Below are 21370 nucleotides of genomic sequence, written 5' to 3' on the forward strand. Positions count from 1 at the left end.
AGAGGCAGCCAGGGTGTGGGGAGTGAGCCAATGGCAGAGCAAAAAGAGCAGTCCCTGGGACTGCAGGGATGCTTAACCCAAAGTCAAATAAAGGATGGGTCAGCAGAGGCCAGGGAGGAGGCAGAGGGGCAGGGAGGCATGGACAGCTGAGCAAGAGAAGAAGCCTCAGTGCTTTGGGTGTGTCTGAAACCCTGAAGTGCAGCATATGACATTTCAGCCCTCTCCTCCTCCTCCTGGGTAAGCTGACTGGGAAGACAACGTCCACAAAGGGCCGTCAGTCATACTGGTTTCCATGCAGGAAATCATGACGCATGCATCTGCCCTCTGGTGTCGGAAAAGCAGGGACACCTTGAGTGAAGAAGGGTTTCCACTTCTTGGGAGCGCTGAGGTTAGTATTCTTATTACCTTGAGTGACCTGCTCCACCAGCTTAAGGAACCTGAGCTGTCAAGATGCACTAGCCAGGATCAGCAGCTCCTGCTTTGGGGAGTTGTGGCTCTTGCGGGCCATGGGAGACCTGCCTGCTTCTCAGCTCCTACCAGGGCCTTGCTCCAACACCGCATTCATCATCCCTGCCACGTTTCGCTATATCTCAAGCAGGAAGGTCTTCCGTCAGCCTCGATGCAGCGGGTGCAGTGCTTGCCAGCTACTGCTGGCGATGCTAAAATAGCTGTACATAAGGCCGGCATGACATAAAACAATGAGAAGTATGGAACTGCTTTAGCAAGGTAGTTATCACTGCTGTATTTGGCTTTGCGCTTGTTAAACATTGCTAAATTATGCTAAAGGAGCAATGCTTCCACCTAGCGGAAGCGATTGGTCCAACAGGCGCGGAGCGGACATTCAAAGGATTTAAGGTGGGTTTTGTGTGGCTTTCATCAGGCTGTGCTGTGGCTCTTTCAGAGAGGGGAAAGTCCTGTCTGCGAAAGCATCCACTGGCAGACATCTAGGGTAGCCATATGTCCTCTTTTTCATGAGTAGAGTCGTCATAGCGATCCATAGCTAAATGCAGAAGTCGGCAAATGTGTCCTCTTTTCTCTCTTCAAAATATGGCAATGCTGGGGCAACATTACATAGCCGAGAGCCAGGGCACAGAGAATTTATCAGCTTATAATTTGCCGTTAGGCAAAATTAATTGCTCTTGCACTTATAACTCCAGTCACTGTCATACACTGGAAAAGCAAACACTAAAAAGAAAGGAATCGAGAGGTTGTAAGGGGAAAGATGCCAGATTATGAATCAGCAGGGCAATGGTGCAGCAAGAGAAGCTTCGTGGGTTGCATTTTGACTGAGCCAGCATATTCTGGAGTTGACAATGTTTAGGGAGCCCCTCCGGCGGGGGGGGGGAGGGGGGAGGAGAGAGCTCTGTTCATAGCTCTTGGCATTTATTTATTGTATAGAATGTGCTTTCTGTTTCTTCAAAGCAACTTTCTGACATCCTCATTGTGTAAGACGCTTAACTTAAACGGCATCAGTTGCAGAGCATTACATAACACAAAGTCAGCACGAGACTTTTCTCCTTGGGAAAGTCCGTCAACTGCTGCACACAACTCCCATTTATTTCAATTGAGTTTTGTGCCGCATTGGAATGAATGGATATTGCGCTCAGCAAGAATACCTGGGAAAACAGCACCTTGTGACTGCTGGCAACCTCACCGGCAAAGCTGTTGCATTTTGGCTGCCTTTCTCATCCCAGGGTTCAGTGGCAGAGTCCCCCCCTCCCCCACCCCCAAAAAGTGAGAAAGATTATTACAAAGGAAGATTGGGTTCTCAGTCTTTTAAAAACACTTTAATCTTTGGACGTATATTTTCTAAGTGTACCGTTGGCAATGATTTTACAATCATTTCTTCACATGAAATCAATCCATCATAGCTAGGGAGGAAAGTTAGCTATCGATTTTTCCTTATTGTGTCAACACACTTTGGCTAGGTTCCATCCGCCAATTAAAGCAAAGTATTTAGATTTAAGCTGATTTATCCCCATTGATTTCAATGGGATGGAACTGGATGAAAGCCAGTGCAACTGATTCGTGGGATCCTCAGGCTGCCTCAGGCACAAAACCCAACAGTGGCTCTTGCCAGAGAGGACAGCTGGCTACCGGCCACTTCCTAAGCTGGATTTGCAGTCCGAATGCAGAGAGGTGTTTGCAAGCAGCTGCTCTTTGCTAGTGAGAAATATGGCCCTTTTGGACTGGGGCTCAGCCAGGCATGTCCGGCTTTGGATAGGGAGCACAAGGTCAACAGACATGAACAGCAGCCGACTCTCCTTGCCCCTTAGCTAAGGCAGCACTGTCACAACTTGGCCTTGTTTCTTGTGTTATGAATTGGGGGTGGGAAATAGGCTATATGCTAGAACACTCCTAACCCCTGGACCCAGCAAGTGTTAAAACATAAGCCAGGCTAGCTTCCTGTTGAGGCGATAGCATGGGCAATGGGTCATTATGGGGAACAAAGAAAAGGGGTTCTGTGCAAGTGGGTGGTGGGTACTTAGAAGGACAAAGGCAGAGTGGAGGGCAGAGAGTTGTAGTGATGTGAACTAGAAGCAAAGCAGCAAGCTGGAAAGGGAGAGAAGCAGAGCAATGATTGATTTCTGCTGGATGCCAAGGCTGTGGCTATGAGGAAAAACAAGACCTTCGTGGGGTGTTGATACTGGGAACCCCTCTATCGCAGGCTCAGGTTGTATATGTGTGTAAATAAACCATATATCATAAAGACACCACAGTCTCTGCTGTGCCTCATTTCCAAAGGAAACACAAACCCTGGGTAAGTGCCTGGAAACTCTGGAATCCTGCGCCGCTCTGAGATTGGGGTGGCATGAAACACTGAGCTTCCAGAGATGTGTAGATCTTAAGCTGTTTCTCAGGACAGTTTGTTCAGTGTTTGGAGCCACGTTTGCAGAATGTCTGTGTTTTAGCGCATTAAGAAGCCAAGATGCTGTCTTGTAAGTTGGGGTGGAAGGGATGTAAGCTCAGCGGCAGAGCATCTGCCTGCATGCAAAAGGTCCCAGGTTCAATCCCTGGCATCTCCAGGCAGAGCTTGGAGATAATCCCTGCATGAAACCCTGGAGAGCTACAGCCAATCAGTGCAGACACTCCTGAGTTAGATGGACCCAATGGTCAGACTCTCAAAGGCAGACTCCTATTTCCCAAGTTTGGCAGCAGAGATGGGCTTTCAGAAGAAATGCTGCTACTGCAGGGCATTTTAACCCAGTGGGTCCCTATTCTACTAAAATACCCAGTCTCTACTCAGGAGCCAGCCTCACCCAGGACTCTAAGCTTTACCCTTTTTCCTGTAGCAGGAAGCACAGGATGCATCTCCCAACCAGCCCAAGGAGGAAGGAAGCAGAAACCAGAGCTTTTGCAAGAAACTGCAGCCTCGGGTACAATAGGAGCATTCAGGAGGAGCGCACATTAGCTGATTTATAAAGCTGGGAGAGGTAATGGTAGCAAGAGCATTTTGCAAACACGCTTGCGGCACACTTGTGTCTACCTATCTGCAAGAGCAGTGCCCACCTCCTGCTGCATGGCTCTGCAATGCCCAGGGCAAAAGACTGGAGATCTCTCTCTAGCACTGGGCCCAGAGACAGACTGCAGCAGAGTGGCTTCTCGTCTGTCCCTTTTCCTGAGCCAGGGCAGCTCAAGGATCCTACTGGGGAGGTCACAGCTTCTTAAAATCCTCCAGAGCCATTCTAGCCGCATTGCGCCCCGCCGCTCCCATGACACCTCCTCCTGGGAAGAAAAGGGAGATGTTGCAAGAATGGGGTGGGCAGCTTAACCAGGTCCACAGCCAGCAAGCCAAATGGTAGAACTCTTGTGGGTATTTGCCACTGGGAATCCTTGAACCCAGTTCACTCACCCCCTAGCAGGGCAGAAATGGGAAGTGTCAGGGAACTGCCATCGGAGCCAAGAGTGGAGGTAAGGCTCCCCAACGATGCAGGAGAAGGGACCAGCAGGGAGAGAGAGAACACTTCCTTTGGGGAAGGAAATCGGCGTGACACCAGGAAGAAAGGGGAGCAGGGAAGGACTTCGGAGAGATGGCTCCAAGACTCTTCCACAGAGACCAGCGGGGAGAGCCCAGGACCTCCGCTGGCCACGCCCACTCTGCGCAGAAGACTTCCGCGCAGGGAGGCTAGGCGGAGACTTGGCGTCAAAGAGCTTTTATGTTGGAAGAAGTTCAGGAAACGCCCACTGACGGATTCTGCCAGTGACTGACACAGCCACGGAGAAAGGGCTGTCCAGCCAGGGAAAGGTTTAGCCAGACAACGCTGCCTAGAGCAGCAGCCCCCTTACGCACGAGCAACCCCCAATTCCCTTTACAGGAAGGGACTACAATTCCTCACAGCAAGAACCCAGAGAAGGGAGAGCACCTCCTTTCGTTCCCCTTCTTAGCTGCATCGTAAGAAAGAATTCAAACAACCTAAGAGAAGATTCACAATCCAGTCCCAAGCCAGCGTTAGCCAGGAGGGAGGAGGCTGAAGACAAGGCAGGGAATATCTCCAAGTATCCTTCCAGACACCAAAAGCTCTACCTATCCCAGGCAGACCCAAGCCAAAGCCACTGACACAGAGCACAAAATGTGTGCTTGCATTTGATGTACATGTTGAATTTTGCTTGTTTTGTTTTAAATAGAAGCTATGGGGGAGAGGGTCAGTGGTGTTAACCCTTTCTCCTGTCACAGTGAAAAACCCCTTCTCCTTGAGGTGAAGTAAAAGAGAGGAGGGGTTTCATTGGGATTTGCAGAACAGGGGAAATGGTTAGCACAGACAAATGTCTGCCCTTTACAGCAGGGGTGGGAAACCTCTTTGAGCCCAACCTTCTGTGGAGGGTCACATTCCAAGAGTGGGCGGGGCAAAAGGCTGAAGTGGGCGGGGCAAAAGGCAAAACTGAAACGTAAAGAAATACATTGAAAAATTAAACAAGCACGCTTACATACACAGGCAGGATCTTTAAGAGTAAAAAAAAACCCAGCATTTCCACCCACTCCAGGGTTGGGCACCCATGGAGTACCCCCTCTCTCTTGTCCTTGGGCAAAGAAGGTCTTCTGCTCCTCTCCCCAGAGGCACAGCCTGAGACCCAGCTCTAGAGACACCTTAGAGGAAACTCACCCCACAGCAATGCGGCATCCAGTGGGCTTTTAGGAAAATGTGGACCATGAACGCAACCAGACGCCCCACCCTCCTCCCTGGTCCTCTCTAGCCATCCCCCTCCCACCGAGGCCAGGCTCTCTCCCTCGTTGTTGCAGCAGCACAGACACGCCTCATCTGGCCTTGCGCTGCCCCTGCCAGATACATACCGGGATGGGCGCCACTTCCACAGAGGTAGAGGCCTTCCACTGGAGATCGGTAGCTGGAATAGGAAGGCACTGGCCGGGCAAAATACAGCTGGTCCAGAGACATCGCTCCATGGAATATGTTCTGAAAACCAGAGGCAGCATCAGACAAGGTAGCTGGGAAGCAGCAGCGCCCTGTATCTGCTTCCCAGTACAAAGGGAGGCGAGAAGTGGAGGCTGGGAGATGGGAGGCAGCTGGGGCAGAAGTCTGTGTGGGTGTTAAAACTCATCTGCAACATCTAAGCCGTATCAGTCAGTTTGGGGAGGTTGGCCTGGAAGGGCATGGCAAGGCAAAGCTGGGCAGGAGAGTCTATGGGCAGAGATTCTCAGCCAGTACATACCCCACCAGGCAGGCCAAAGATCCGCTCAAGGTCTGGAGGCGTCAGGACATCCCTGCCGATGACAGAGGCCTTGAACCCAGGGGCGTAGGCTTCAACACAGTCAAAGACTACAAGGGGAAGAGATGCCACATGGGAAAGATTGAGAGTTGCCTCAAGGAAGGCTAAGTATTAGTCACCCAGGATCCACCCCCCCAAAGACACCTGGTTTTCTGACAGGGATTCAACTGGAATTTCAGCACCCAGGAGTCACTAAGACTAGACAATCACACTTAGGCACCATGGAGAAATCCCTTCTCAGCTGACCCTGGGCATTGGTCTCCAGCCACCCCTGAGACTCATGGAAGACCAGTGGGCAACATCTAGACCCAGAGAAGATTGTGCTACACAGTTTTAAGCAGGAGGGTTCTCTCCCCAAAGAGAAGGGGTGCGAAGCATAGGGTAGAAGGGTGTGCAAATGGGAGACATGGCCCAAAGGAGTAAGGTTTGGGGTGGTGGTAAGCCTTCCCAAGAATGGAAAATTCTCCCCTTTCTCAAGTGGCAGCGCAAAACCACCATTGCTCCTGCCAGTCCTCCGTGCAATGGCTGTACCTCGGTCAGCATAGTCCTCACGCTCACGGTCGTCCCATTGCTTCGCTCCGGCCAGTGTGTAGGGGGTGTACTGAGTGAAGAGAGAGACCACGTGGCAGCCCGGCGGAGCCAGTGTGGGGTCCAGGGCAGACGGGATGCACAGTTCAATCATGGGCCTGGAACGGCAGAGAGAGGCCAAGCAGGAATCCTTGGGGTCAAGTCCAGAAGAACCTCAGTGCAGCTGCTTCAGCCCTACTGAACTTTCCATCTAGCACCAGCAAGGCTTCCAGCAGTGACTCTACTCTGGCTGTAGACCTGCAGGTATCACGTAACGCAGGACTGGGGAACTTGTGGATGTTGCTGGACTCTCCCACCATCCCTGACCTACTGGCCATGCTGGCGGAAGATGATGGGAGTTGGAGTCCAGCAATTTCTGGAGGGCCACCATCACTGTTGCAGTAGAAGGGGATGTAAGGAGGACACATATTTAGAAGAGAAGATGGCCACAAGCCTAGAAATAACTCATTGAAAAGACCCGTAGTATGTAGAGTGATAACAATGCAGGACAATGCTGCATACTTCCTACTTGCTTGGTGCTGATCTTGCAAAAATAAAAAAAGGTTTTGAGCAATGGTTATTCCCATAAACTAATACAGTAAACGTTGAGGAGGGAATCATGTACTGTATTTGTGACAGATGTGGCCCAGGGCTTCGGAGTGTTGAATCTGAAAGATGCAGCTTTCCATTTTCCAGCTTAATCTAACATGTTGTTAAGAACACGATGCTTAAAGCCCAAGGATGCAATTCTATGCACATATGTCTAGGAGTAAGTAAAATTAAGCTCAGTGGAACTTAGCATTCATGCATGTTTATTTGTTTTCTGTACAATGGACTCTATAAGAGGTTGAACTCCAAGGTGAACTGCAAGAGGGAATGTAATTTATATTCTGCTCTTAAAGGGCTGAACAAATGATAATAACCAGAGCGACACAGGGGTGTGGTGCAGACACCTAGCAGAGCCTTTTGCTGTTTCAGGGAGTTTGCAATGGAAGGCAGAGCAGAACGGTTGCCAAAAGCCGGCGGTGCAGGAGGTGCATCTAAATGAAAGTGTCTGCCCTGCACTCATCCCTGGGGCAGATGGCTGGCAGACACTCCAGCGTCTAAAACAGCTAATTGTGTGTGTAGGAAACAGTGCTTCCCAAAGCACACACAGGATTATAAATATGCTGGAGAAGAACTTGACAATATCCATTTGTTTTTCAAGAAGAGGAGTTTTATCTCATTAGAGCAGGATCGTATCATGGTAAGGTCTTGAGACTAGGAACTATGCCAAAAAGAGGCTGCTGTGAGCAATGTGGGTTTCTGCAGCGGTCAGCTCTCCTCTGCAATTTTTACATTTTCTCTCCCTTCTTACAGCTGATCTCCGCTTGGGCTTTGGCAACAACGAGGGAGACAAATCTGGGCTCTTCTGATTCGCAAACAAGCACAGTGTTAGGAAACAGGACATGAGGCCCTGGGTCACTCAGGGGACTTGCCTGGCAGGGCTTTACAGATGCAAGAAAGCAGCAACCAAGGTCCACTCACAACTGTTTGACACAAGACAAGAGCCCCTTGTAACTCAGTTTTAAGCACACTCTTTCCCTTAGCTGTTCTTGTTCCTTGGCTAGGATGGGGCCAATTTTAGCTAAAGGATTCCCCATCCTGCCCACCTGTGCCAGTCAGTCCTTGCGGGGATTAGCATTCCCACCCATACCTGCTTGACGGTCTCCCCTGGCAGGCGTCCTCAAAGGCCTGGTGCAAGAGCTGCATGTCTTCACAGTTGAGGTGGATGGAGCACTGGTGATGGGGCAAGGGGCAGCCATCCCTGGCATTGGGGGCCGCTCGGAAATCAGGCAACCGATCCACAGCCACTGTGGACAGAAGGAACGGAGGGTGAGGCTGGACAGGGGTGATGTCAGGGGAGGGGCAAAGGGGGCCCAAGAACCAAGTCTTTTGTGCTAAGCCCCACAACTCCCACTTCTTCCCCCTCATCTTCAATACTTGGACTACTGTAATGTGCTCTGCGTGGGGCTACCTTTGAAGGTGACCTGGAAGCTATAATTAATCCAGAAAATGGCAGCCACATTGGTGACTGAGAGTGGTCGCCAAGACCAGTGGCGTAGCGTGGGGGTGCAGGGGGGCCGGCCGCACCGGGCACAACATCTGGGGTTAGGGCAAATCCACAGGTTAGGGGGCGCAAATCCACGGGTTAGGGGGCGCAAATCCACAGGTTAGGGGGCGCAAATTACTTGCCTTGCCCCGGGTGCTGACAACCCACGCTACGCCACTGGCCAAGACCACATAACACTGGACTTGAAAGACCTACACTGGCTCCCAGGACGTTTCCAAGCACAATTCAAAGTGTTGGTGCTGACCTTCAAAGCCCTAAACGGTCTTAGCCCAGTATACCTGAAGGAGTGTCTCCACCCCCATCGTTCAACCCGGACACTGAGGTCCAGCTCTGAGGGCCTTCTGGGGGTTCCCTCACTGCAAGAATTCTCAGTAGTGGCCCCCGCCCTGTGGAACGCCCTCCCATCCGACGTCAAGGAAATAAACAACTATCTGACTTTTAGAAGACATCTGAAAGCAGCCCTGTTTAGGGAAGTTTTTATTGTTTGATCTTTTATCGTGTTTTTAATATTCTGTTGGGAGCTGCCCAGAGTGGCTGTGGAAACCCAGCCAGATGGGTGGGGTATAAATAATAAATTATTATTACTTTGCTTTCAGGCCACCTGGGACTCTGCGAGGTGCAGTGCCAGTGAGACCCCAGCCACTCATGATCTTCATTCCAGCTGGGCAAAAACAAGAAGGATGTAAAGTAAGGCTGAGGATGCATTCTGGGAAGAGTCCCAAGGACACTTGATAGAAGGCCTTCAGGGCATGCGATTCCCCACCCCTGCTCTGCATCCATGCCCATTTGTGTGGTGGACCTGCTTCCAAGTTCTAAAAGCAATGTCCCCATTTCCAAATAAAGCACAAACACCCTCTGTGGTGTCAGAGTGGCTTGCCTTTTGGTGCAAGAGGGAGGTGCACTTTTTAGCACATTGCACCTAATTTATTAGAGTGCGTCCGGGTGCAGCTGCATGAACTCATTGTTATTTTATAGCCAAGTGGTATTTGGATTTATTAACAGCGTCTTCAGGAAAGAGCAGGCAGGCCAGTCATCTGTGAGAAGGGGAGCATCCAGTCCCTCCGTCCTGGCTGGATACATGTCCCTCTGCCACCAACACACTATCAGCAAGGAAACAGCAGGGGAGGGGGCGGGGAAGGAAAAAATGGCTACCAACCACTTCTTTGATTATTAAGAGGTTTTAGGAGAAAGCTGCATAAATATTCATGGGGAGGGGAGAGCAGGGTGAACCCAAGGCTCTTACGGAAGAGAAAATGGGAGCCCTGGAGTCTTGCTGCCCCAGTTCTTACCTCTATTCTCCCAGCAGCCAGCCTGGGCATTTTATTGGGAAGACTTAGACCACATCATTATGTTCCCAGCCACCACTACCCTTCTTGCCCTTGGAAGACTTGCGAATGCTGCGGGTGGGGGGGGGGACCCTGAGCAACATCAGGGAAAGGGGTGTTTCTAGGACAAACGTGAAACTGATGCCCTCTTGTTATGTTTACTATTGAATGCTGCATGTTGAAAAAGCAACCTTGTTATATTTATTGTATCGAAACACATTTTTAAAAAAATGTTATTACATTTGCTATTGTTTTGCTGTTGTGATGAAATTGTTTTTGTAGTGTTTGCTTGAAATGCATTCCTGTTTTCTTTGTTATTATCCGCTTTGAGCATGATTGGGGGGGGGCAGGCGGAGGGAAGAGGCATACAAATGAATGAACCTGCTCCTTGAAACCTTCTTGAAAAACCACCCATTAGTAGTGTTACTGCTCCCTCTGCTGGCCACACACGGTGCTGCTGGCCTCCCTTGGGCAAGACATTGAAAGACTTCCGCTCTCTTCCACGTGTAAATGCTCACGTTCTTCATCCACAGGGTGACTCTTCTCCTGCCTGCTGTTTGCAGGACCGTGGAAGTGCAGAACCTTTGCATGTAAGCATCTGGCCCATTTTGCCTCCATGCAATACTCACCATTGATCTTGGTGACTGGAGAGCGTGAGTCAAACTGGGAGATTCTCTGGACAAATTCTGGGGGCAGCTGCTCCTAGAGAGAAGAGCCAGACACAGAATGAGCTCCTGGGATAAAGTTTGGTATCTGGAAGAAAACTGGAGGTTGAACTACGCGCTCTCTCTCTCTCTCTCTCTCACTCTCACACACACACACACACACACATATACACACACACACACACACACACACACACACACACACTTTAACAGCTGGCAATCAGTCCCCCAAAGGGGTGTTGCTGTCCTAGCATCCTAGGCAGCCAGATCATTGCCTCTGATTCCAATGCTAATGCTAATAATAATAATAATAATAATAAATAATACATTTCAACATTTCACACACATTATATAATTTTCTTATTAAATTTTGTTTTACAATTTAAAGTACTGATTTTTACATCCTTAAGATATCAGTGACTTCCCTTCTTCTCTTTCCATGGTTCATTTTGCATATCATAAACGCCTGCATATTTTACAAAAACTATACCATTCAGTATTCCATTACTACATCCATCAAAACTTATCTACACTGTTGAATTTATCATAATGCTGCCAGCGTTTTCAGCTGTACACAGTTATTTTCCATATATTAAATAAACACTTTCCAATCTTCTCTAAATGTATGTTATTCTTGTTCTCCTATTCCATATGTTAAGTCGGCAAGCTGCACATATTCTGTCCATTTAAGTTGCCCTTCTTCTTTGGTTGGGACCTTGCTCATTTTCCATTTGGGGGCTAACAAAACATGGGCCGCAGTAGTGGCATACACAAATAACCTTTTCTGACACCTAGGAATTTCAGTCTGAATTATCCCCAACAGAAAAGATACTGGGTTTTTTTTGGAAAAGTACTTTTGAACATTTTTTCCAATTCATTATTTATCATTTTCCAATACTTTTTTACCCTTTTACAAGTCCACCAATAATAATAATACATTTCTTGTACCCTATCCATCTGACTGGGTTGCCCCAGCCACTATGGGCAGCTTCCAATGAAGTATAAAGGAACACACCAAAACATCAAAAGCTAATAATAATAATCTACCTATGAAGGCAGCACTCCCAGACAGTTCCCCCCCATCCCAAACACAGCAGACCAAAGAGCCCTGAAGTGTTTTTAAGGTAGGGTGGCTCAAAGTGGTCCAATATTAGATTAAACATTAAATTTGAGAGGGTTTCCCAGCTCTACTGAAAACACATAGTTCATTGATATTATGGAAGAATAGGAGAAACCAGAAGCACACTGTTTGGGGCTCAGCTTCTTCACTCTCATCCTCAGCTCTCCCTCCCTCTCTCTCCACGCATTCAGTCTCTGGTCAGCTCAGTTCCTCCTTTCACAGCAACACTCTGGTTTGCAGGTACAGAAAGCAAGACAGTGCAACTGGCTACTGAGTTGTAGAAACTGGGCTTTCACAGTTAGCCTGGACCAGAACAGCAGGATATTTTGCTCGATCATTCCTAGGTGAGGGCTCAGCCTTAAAGGGGGCGCCTCTGCTCCCCACTCTTCTAGGGTATCTGTAATAATCTGGTATTGTCCCTCAAGGACCAGAGGGCAAATAGACCTACCTTACATCCTTTGCAAGCTCTGGGCATCCTGCTGCTTGATAGGAAAAAGCAAGGCTAGTGGAAAAGTCTGGAGAATCCCCCCAAGGCTTCCCATGCTATGCCAAGGAGGAGGACTCACCTGAGGAGTCAATTCCAGAAAGGTGAGCTGCAGAGATGCATTTGACAGGACCAGGCGGCTCTTCACTTCTGTTCCGTCCTGGAGGCAAACACCTTGCGCCTTCCCATCTGAGCTCAGAAGAATCTGGGCAACAGCCTGCAGGGTTGAGAAGAGGGAGAAGTAAATGGGAGTATAAATGCGTCCCTGGAGAAAGCTAATTCCCACTTGCCCCATATCAACAAGATACCAGCAGGGGTAGGAAGGACCCCGGCTTCAGCTTCTCATCCTCCCCACCAAAATCTCCAGGGATGCCAACATCACTGTCATTTTGGAGGGTGTCATTTTGCCTCTGTCTTCTGCTGCATGCCAAACGTGGCATCCCATTGGGATCAAGCGACTGCATTCACTGCTCCAGGAAAATCACCAGGGTGTTTTGTGGACCAGAGTCTGCTGAAGCACAATTCACAGAGAGGTTTGCCTCTATCCATTTGGGTCTGAATAGAGACAATGATTTCCTGTCCCGCTGCAGACGTTAATTAACTCAGCTTTGCTGAGTTTTGTCACCTCTCACTGCAGTTGCAAACGGGCACTGCACTGACTCTTGTGTGCATTCTGGCTATAATTGCATTGCTTCTGCCTGCACTTTTTCTGCTTTTAATTTCCCTCTGGCCTCACTGCTTTCAAGGCTCTCGCCTTCATTTGTAAATATGTATGTCGCTGCGACTGAGGATTAGGCTTTGTGCATCTGATAAAGTGGACTCTGGTCCAGAAAAGCCTTTGCCAGACTTGTTCATCTTTAAGGTGCCACAAAACTCTAGGTTGTTTTTGCTGCCACACAGATGAACACAACTACCCCTCTGGGAACTGTGCCAGGATAACTTCTTTGCCCTGTGCCATCCCATTATGTGAGTATTCCTTGCACTGAACTGCTTGCCCTTCACTGGATCCACCCACCTTCTCCGTGAAGATCTCAGCCCCGAGTGCAGTTGCAGCATTGGCCAGGGCCTGGGAAAGCGCTCCCATGCCCCCAGCCACATAGCCCCAGGCGCCCTGGCGCCCCTCCAGCTCACCCATCACATGGTGCAGCAGCACATACCTATGAGAAAGACCAAGAGTTAGGGGCTGCCATGGGCAGGGCTCAGAGCTCGCAGAGCATGGCAAAAGACGCAGCATCTCCCCAGCAGAAGCTGGCCAGGCGTGCTTGACAGGCTTGGCGCCATCTCAGCTTTCTTTACCTCCTGCTTGCATTCATCTAAGCAGGGCTCTATTACAATGCACGGCACTTTCCCCTTCATGCACACTGTTATCATTAATGGCTTTATTTATTACAATATTTAATGCCCTACATTTTCAGTCCCAAAGGACCGACAAAAAAATTAAAAGCCTGGGGCAGAATTCAAAGCAGCGCTAAGGAGATCGCTCTGTCGGCGCAAGCATTTCTGCTTGCCTGATGGGAACAATCTCCTCTCTCCTCCTGGAGGGGCGGGTGGTTCTCCTGATCAGCCACAGCTGATGGGAAGGTGGGGGAGCAGGGAGGGAACATAAGGTAAGAGTGCAAGAAGCACCTGAAGAAGAAGAGGAGTTTGGATTTGATATCCCGCTTTATCACTACCCTAAGGAGTCTCAAAGCGGCTTACATTCTCCTTTCCCTTCCTCCCCCACAACAAACTCTCTGTGAGGTGAGTGGGGCTGAGAGACTTCAGAGAAGTGTGACTAGCCCAAGGTCACCCAGCAACTGCATGTGGAAGAGCGGGGACGTGAACCCGGTTCACCAGATTACGAGACTACGGCTCTTAACCACTACACCACACTGGCTCTCTGCTGGGCTAGACCAGACCACTGGCCATCTAGTCCAACATCCCCAATGCCTTTGGAAATCCTACAAGCAGGATATGGACACAACAGCACTGAGAAGGTGGGGAGTCCCACTGTGCTGGCGGGACTGATTGTGCTGCCTTCTGCTAGTGCAGCTAGTTAATTGAACCTGACCCACGAAGTTCTTAAGTATGGAATAACTCATCTCTGCTTGTGTTGAGCACTGCCCATCTGCAGACCTCTGATGGCTCTGGTGGACAAGGGATGGGGAACCTGAAGCTCTTAAGATGTGGCTGGACCACAGCTCCCTTCATCCCTGACCTCTGACCACACCAGGTGGAACTGATGGGGGCTGGAGTCCAACAACATCTGGAGAGCCCCAGGTTCCCCACTTCTACTCTGGGTATTCACATAAGCAACAGAGTTTGGGGCCAGACCTGAAACGGGGAGTGGGAAGGGTGTGCACAGAGGCAGGATGGGCAAAAACCAAAGGCTGTGTGCACCTGAACAGAACCTTACCCACTGCCTGGTGTGTGGGGACCAGCCATGGCACCTATCACCGCATCTGTTGCCAGTGTTGCTTTCAGGGGCTCTGACTCAAACCACAAAGCCAAGATCTGCAACAAGGTGAAAGAGGAACAGGCTCAGTATGGAATGTCTAAAGGAACCAGCCAAGTGATTATAGAAGGAGCAGAAACCATTCTGATGAGCAGGAGAGATGCTGACTGGGTCATGCAGTGGTTTTTACCTTGGAAATGGGGGCCGTCAGAACCTGATAATATTGCGGAAGCTGTTTCCCCAGAGTAAAGCCTGGCAAAAAGGAAAACAGGGGTCTGGTGTAGTTCAAATACAGAGCCAGAGGTGAAAGAGCATCCCTGAACCTCAGACCGTCCCTAAGGAAAGGTTTAACCAGGTGAGCATTGCTTCTCTCGCTGGTCAGGCCAGCGGCTGAGCCGAGTCAAAGGATGAGCCTTGCTGGAACAAACAAATGGTCTATCAAATTCAGCATCACCTTTGTCACAGTGGCCAACCAGATGTCTCTGAGAAGCCCTGAAGACAGCAGCCCTCTCCCACTGTTGCCCCCCAAGCACTGGGGGGTTGTTCAGGTTGTAAACAACCTGTGCTTAGAGCAACAAAGGGCTGGTAGGGAGATAAATGAAGGGTAGGGTTGAGAAACCTGTTAAACTTCAGACAACATTGAACTCTAATTCCCATCAGGCCCACGCACCATGACCAATGGGCAGGGAGTATGACAGCTGAAGTTCAACAACCTCTAAAGGCCCACAAGTTGCCCCATAACCATTATAGGGTTACACACCGTCCACATCTGGGGTCTCCAATGTGGCACTCACAAGCACCACAGGAGCTACAGACACCCCCTGATGCCGGCCAATCTCCCTACTCCTCCCAATTTTTATTTTTTAACAACTGAGTGTTGCTTTCATCGGCTGTTTATTTAGGATACTCTTTTGAGGGGGGTGGGGCCTGCTGTTTTGGCTCGTATATAGTTGTTTGGGGAGTGCAATTTTTCCATTTGTTTTGTGTTTGAAGGGGAAGGCTGAGCATTGCCAATTTCTCTTTTGTGAAATGGGTATTTTGTGGTGCCCATAACAGTTCCCTAGATTTCCAAATGTGTGTCTGAGACCAACAAGGTTAGCTACCTCGGTTTAAGTAGTTAGGTCAGAGGTTCAGTCGCACACACACACACACACAAAATGGCCAATGAGGGGAAATCCAGTGGGCACACATTCTTGATTTAAGGCCACCCTGAGCCCAAGAATTTTGGTCCAGCCCCTCCATCCTTTACCTGCTCGGATCAGGGCCCGTAAGCCTCGTAAGGCTCTGAGCTTCTGAAGAAGGGAGCCCTGGCTGAAACCAGCCACATCCAAAGGGCAGGTATCAAGAAGAGGGTCTATGGCTGACACCAAGCGGTTCATGAACTCCTCATACTTGGGAAAGGCCTACAAAGGAAAAAGAAAACTGTTCTATCAGTCATGTCAAGCAGAGATTCTCCCAAGACAACAACTTCCATTTGCCAAGGGAATGTTTTCTCACAGACCAGTCGTGAGTGTTTGGGGCCTGAAGGTCTTTGGGCCCAGTTACCTGTGCCCCGTGGCCCTGACTCATTCAACACTTTTGCCCAGGCCAATGCTACCACTAGGCAGAATGAGCAAGCTACCTAAGGCAGCTGATTTTAGCTGTCATGAAAGCAAATTATTTACTTTAATATTCAGAAGCAGCTCACCAAGTGGGGTGGAGATGCTACAATAGTCTCCCAGCAGGTGGGTTACAAGAAGTTGCAGGGAGGATGTCATGGTGCAAACACAATGGCGAAGCCAATCCAACACTCCTGCCAGTGTGTTTGCAATGTGCTGAGCTCCCTGCCGCCTCCCCGCTCCCCATCTTGGTAAGCGACAGCAACTCACCTGCTGGGAAGCTAGCACATTGATTTTGGCCCACCCAGCAAGCCGCTTCTATGATTATTACTATTGTATTTTTTACTGCCAGAGGGATGCTTTGGGCGATTTCCCTGCAGGGGCCAAAATTACTTGGCTGGGCGGGAGGCTGTGTTTGACCATCCCCCCCTCCAGCAACAAAATGTCTTGGGCTGAGGAAGTTTTCCCCACAATACCTGGGCATCCTTTACAGAGAATTGAGCAATCTGGCTCTGTGTGTCAGCCATGTTGTTCCCCAGCAGCAGTGAGCGGGGGGCTTTTCCGGCCCGAGCATCCTCCAGCAGTGGTGTGTAGGAATAAGGGTCACGCGGAAGCACTTTTAAACCATGTCTCTGGAAGACAGAAGGCAGCATGGCCTCTAGGCCTGGACACAGAACATGCTGAATTATCACACACGAGGTGAGGCAGATACAGATATAAACGGTTGGGTCCTTGGATTTTAGGAGAGGCTTCACTGTCACAGGCCCACGGGCCTCAACCAAGACCAAGTTGTGAACACTGGCCTTAGAATTTGTGCCCATTGGTCATATCATTCAGAATTTTATGAACTGTGTCATCAGCCAATTAAGGCTGCAGTCCCACATGCGCCTACCTAACTAGAAGTGAGCCCTGAATGTAGTGGGACTCGCTTCTGAACAACCATGGATAGACTTGTACCACATGTCATCTCTCAACTTAAATGAATAAAAACCTCACCTTCTCAGCCTAAACCTAGTAACTGACAGCCTTTAGATTATAAGACTTTATCTACCTCAATGACAAATGGGATACCAAGACTGAGGGATGGAGAATGACTATTTCAGACTGTACAACTTGGGTGTCAGGGGTACTCCAGTCAGAATGTGTAGGAACCTGGTAGCTTAGTCATCCAAGCATATTAATTTATTAAAAGATGTAAGAGACAACACCGACCAAAGAAGAATGGCAAACCAAGTTGCCGAAATGGCAAAATGAACTGGGAAGCTCAGAAATCAAGAAGACAAGTTTAAAAAAGAATGGGAAAAGTTTATAATTTATTTACAAGACCACTGTAAGCAAGTTAAAACATTAGCAGGATTTTAATCACACTTGTAAAGTAACAGAAAGTATGGATAAATTAGAAGGAATTTTTTTTGGCTAAATACTGATATGCAGTTGTAAATATGATCATTAGGACCCATGGAAGGGAAGGGGGGAAGTCAGGAGGCTCAGAGTAATCTCAATATTTGGATTTGGAATTGTTTTTGTTGTTGTTTGTTTATACTTTTAAAAATTAAATTAAAACATTATTTTTAAAAAATTATTAAAAGATGTGTGTACCACTATATCATTAAAATATCAAAGTGGTTTGCCACAGTATCAATTTATAACAACACGTACAAAATTTAAAACCAGAGATCATCGAATTAATTGTTATGGAAAGATGTATTTTTAATTGTCTACATAAGCCTAGTAGAATAGAGTACTTTTCAGTATGAGTTTAGAGGCCGCTTGCATAGGATTCTACAGGGCTGGGCCTATGCAGAGGCGTAGAAAGGTCAGGTGGTACCTGGTGCAGAAAATTTCTTGTCCCCCCCCCCCCATTGTGTTGTTTTGTTTTTGCCTGCAAAAATGGTTTTACGTTATTTCGTATTTTCTTAAAAAGGAATGTGGATTCTGGGCCTCTGATAACAAGTAGGCGACTATGGACAGATACTTAAATCTACAGGATGGATTGTGTTTTGGCTTGTGTTATTTTATTTGTATTTATTTATTGTTTATTTATTTAATAAAATTTATTTTTAAAAACCTGCAAAGTGGTTTACCAAAACAAAAAACAAAAAAACACCACAGCAGTAAAATCAAGAAAAATCGGCTGCGTGCAAGGGGGCAGGGCAAAGGCAAGGCAAGGCCTAATCTATTCGGCCTAGTCCCATTTTCTTCACATAGGCCAACGTCCCAGGACCCAGGAAGCCCAGCAGAGGGTAGGGCAGTAGGGTGGCTCCACTGAATTGAAATTGTAAGTAAACAGCTATTTCCCAAGTAAACAGCTATTTTCATGGAGGAGGGTCAACGTATGGCCAGAAACCATGCAGGAACCCAGCAATTCCCACTGTCATTGCTCACCCTGCCCCACCAGCACAAGCAAACAGCCCATACCTTTAACTCCAGCTCTGAGTAAATCTGGGGTCTCAGCAGACTGAGCAGGTAGGAGGCTCTGGAGAAGCGAAACCCTGTAGAACAGGACATGTCAGGTGCATTGAGGAGCAGCAGTCGGATGCTGCCTGGAGAAGCAGGAGGGCAGCAACCGGGAAGGACAGCTCTTACCTGGGATAATCTCCTCGGTGACTGTTGCACCTCCCACGAGGTGTCTTCTCTCCAGCACAGCTGTCTTCAAACCACCTTTCTGCAGGTAGGCAGCCTGAAGATGCAAGGAGCATCCCCTTAGCCATGAAGAAGTCCCAGCTGCTTACCCCATGTCTTTTGCTGAACAATCACCTGGCAAGAAGATGGTCTTCCCCAGATGACAAGCCAGGTAGGGACCAGCAGCCCCCTCCCTCCGAGCCAATCTCTTCCCAGAGACCCAAAAGGCCTGACGCCATGTCCCCTCAGGAGCTCTCAGTACTCACAGCCACCAGTCCATTGTGTCCTGCAAAGAGACAAGATGAGCAGCTTTGATTTGGGCCACCTCCTCCTCCCAAAATTTACATAGCCACAATGCACTTCTTTTTAAATGCTTCTTTAAAGTTGTTCTTTTCCAAAACTGTGTCCCACAGTCTGAAGTGAAGCATGTTTACTCGGAAGTCAACTCCACTGAGTTCAATGGAGCTTTCTCTCAAATAAATGGGCAATCCCACCCACCCTTCCTCCAGTTTAAAGCGTCCTCCCTTTGCATAGCACCACCAAACCAGTAAGCCAGTATGTCCTGCTGGAACCAGACCTAAGGCACCAAGGTTGAAATCCCCACTTGGCCATGAAGCTCGCCTTGGGTCAGTCACTGCCTCTTGGCCTATCCTACCTCACAGGGTTGTTGTGGATGGGGAGAACCATGTATGCCACCTTGAGCTCCTTGGAGAAAAAGGTGGGATATAAAGGCAATATAGATAGATAGATAGAGATAGAGATAGATAGATGATAGATAGATGATAGATAGATAGATAGATAGATAGACAGAAAGATAGATAGATAGATGATAGATGATAGATAGATAGATAGATAGATGATAGATAGATGATATAGATAGATAGATAGATATAGATAGATAGATAGATAGATAGATAGATAGATAGATAACCTGAGGCATCAGGTCAGTGGCCCATCTAGCAGACTGCCTCGACTGTGGAGGATGAGCATAGACATCACAGCTAGATGCTTCGAACAAGTCTTTTCCTCCCTATATTTGGCCAATCGTCTTTCAAAACCAACCTTCTGCTCTTTTCCAGCCTAAGACCATTCTTTGCCCACTTACTCGCAATTCTTCTCCTGCAGGAAAGTGTGCCTTCCTCTTCCTCGTGGGAAGCATTCATTAGCACGGCCCCCCCTGCTAGACTGCCCTGGGCATCTTGTTCGGAGGGGCACGGAGTGACCCCCACTTTTATGTTTCCCGCGGGGACGCCGGGCCCTTGCTTTTTCTGCCAGAGCCACCCACCTGCCCCTATCACGACGGCGTCGTACTCCCGCTTCAGGGAGGCTGCAGCCCCGACGTGGCACCCTCTGCAGCCCCCCGGGATCCTCAGGAGAGCAGCAGCAGCAGCAGCGCGCAGCCACCGAGGGGGCCTCGCGGCCATCATGACGCCTGGAAGGACTTTGCCATTCGCCTCGCGCTTCCAGTCCAGTCCCAGGGAGAAGGGGCGTGGGGCGGGGAGCTTGCAAGGAAGGAGGGGCCGAGAGGAGGAGGGAGGGCAGTGAACCGCCCCAAATGCAAAGGTCCGCAGGGAAAGGAGGAAGGAGAGAAGTTTATTGGGGGAAGACATCTGCTTTCCTGGGCTGCAAGTCGCAGCTTCCTTCATCCGATGCAAGAAGAGGGCCCTTATCTGGCCGAAGAGACGCATGTAAAGAGTTGTGGGGAGTACTAAACTAAGTGCAAGAGGGCCAGAGCTGCGACGTGAGCGCGCAAAGCAGCTCCTCAGTCAGGGACGAGACAAGCAAAGCCTCGCTAATGCGGCTCCAGGCGAGCTGCCTATTTGTCTTGATCAAGAGTCAGCCTTACAACTTGTCAACGCCAATGATCAGCTTGAAGCATGTGGAAGGCTAACCTGGCACTCACCGAGGCGGTAAATCTGTGTCTGGGCTGCAAGAGGCGACTCAAAACGACCCTCGGTTAAAAAAGATGGGCGTGAAATCCACCTACGAAGACACCAGGGCTTCCTTGGCTTGGCCACAGTGTTTTGTGTTGTTGGATTTCTTATTTCCAGGCAGGGAGCAGCAGTCAGACTCAACAGTGAAATTCTATGCATGTTTACTCAGGGGTAAACCACTGTCTTCAGTCAGGCTTACTTATTGGGCTAGGACCTGTGAGACTAGGCTACAAATCCCTATTCAGCCATGAAGCTTGCTGGGTGACCTGGGATAAGTTGCAATCTCTCAGCCTGACCTACCTCACAGGGTTGTTTTGAGAATAAAATGGAGAAAATCCTGCACACCACATTGTCCACCTTGTAGGAAAAGTGAGATATAAATGTAATGCAAATAATATAAATATTTTTTTCTGATAATTAGTTTTGAATTATTTTATTTATACCCCACCTTCTAAATAAAAGCACCCAGAGGAACTTAAGTATATGGAACTATATTGTGTATTGAATTGTTTACTGTTTTTGCAGTTTTCATCTATTGTGCTTGGGTATGCCAATGTGGATATAGATTGACATATTTTACTTTTAAAATGTTATGGTGCACCTTGAGCTCAAGTACGATATTGGAAAAGTGACGCAAGACTTTAAACCAAATCAAGGAACTGTGCTCAGAGCACTGCAGAGAATTTTCCCCTTGCTGAATGCCAACGCAGGCAGGCAGCCGAGATGAGAAGGGTTTCCAGTCAAGCGTTTAAAGAAATAATTAACCTCTGATATCTATTGGTAT

At 48.7% G+C, this 21370-nt stretch overlaps 1 protein-coding gene across 9 annotated transcripts; it reads right to left on the reverse strand.

Annotated features, from left to right (window-relative positions):
- Nucleotides 1-1765: 1765 nt before the first annotated feature.
- On the reverse strand, nucleotides 1766-20147 carry PYROXD2 (pyridine nucleotide-disulphide oxidoreductase domain 2). Of its 9 annotated transcripts, none has more exons than XM_053389522.1 (16): nucleotides 19938-20147; nucleotides 18919-18938; nucleotides 18617-18710; nucleotides 18449-18522; nucleotides 16507-16662; nucleotides 15682-15835; nucleotides 14623-14684; nucleotides 14394-14491; nucleotides 13014-13155; nucleotides 12081-12215; nucleotides 10359-10425; nucleotides 7988-8144; nucleotides 6256-6410; nucleotides 5668-5774; nucleotides 5291-5411; nucleotides 1766-3726 (listed from the first exon to the last, which is right to left on the reverse strand). In XM_053389522.1, exons 1-16 carry the CDS (start codon nucleotides 20077-20079, stop codon nucleotides 3656-3658), a joined length of 1755 nt encoding a protein of 584 aa, XP_053245497.1. In that variant the 5' UTR covers nucleotides 20080-20147; the 3' UTR covers nucleotides 1766-3655. The 9 variants fall into 9 exon arrangements, with proteins under 9 accessions (XP_053245497.1, XP_053245496.1, XP_053245498.1 ...); XM_053389521.1 differs by having other exon boundaries at nucleotides 10359-10431; XM_053389523.1 differs by lacking the exon at nucleotides 19938-20147 and adding an exon at nucleotides 19715-19874 and having other exon boundaries at nucleotides 10359-10431; nucleotides 16507-16694.
- Between the last annotated feature and the right edge of the window lie 1223 nt (nucleotides 20148-21370).

Source organism: Podarcis raffonei, chromosome 5 (assembly GCF_027172205.1).
Source record: "Podarcis raffonei isolate rPodRaf1 chromosome 5, rPodRaf1.pri, whole genome shotgun sequence".
Lineage (NCBI taxonomy): Eukaryota > Metazoa > Chordata > Lepidosauria > Squamata > Lacertidae > Podarcis > Podarcis raffonei.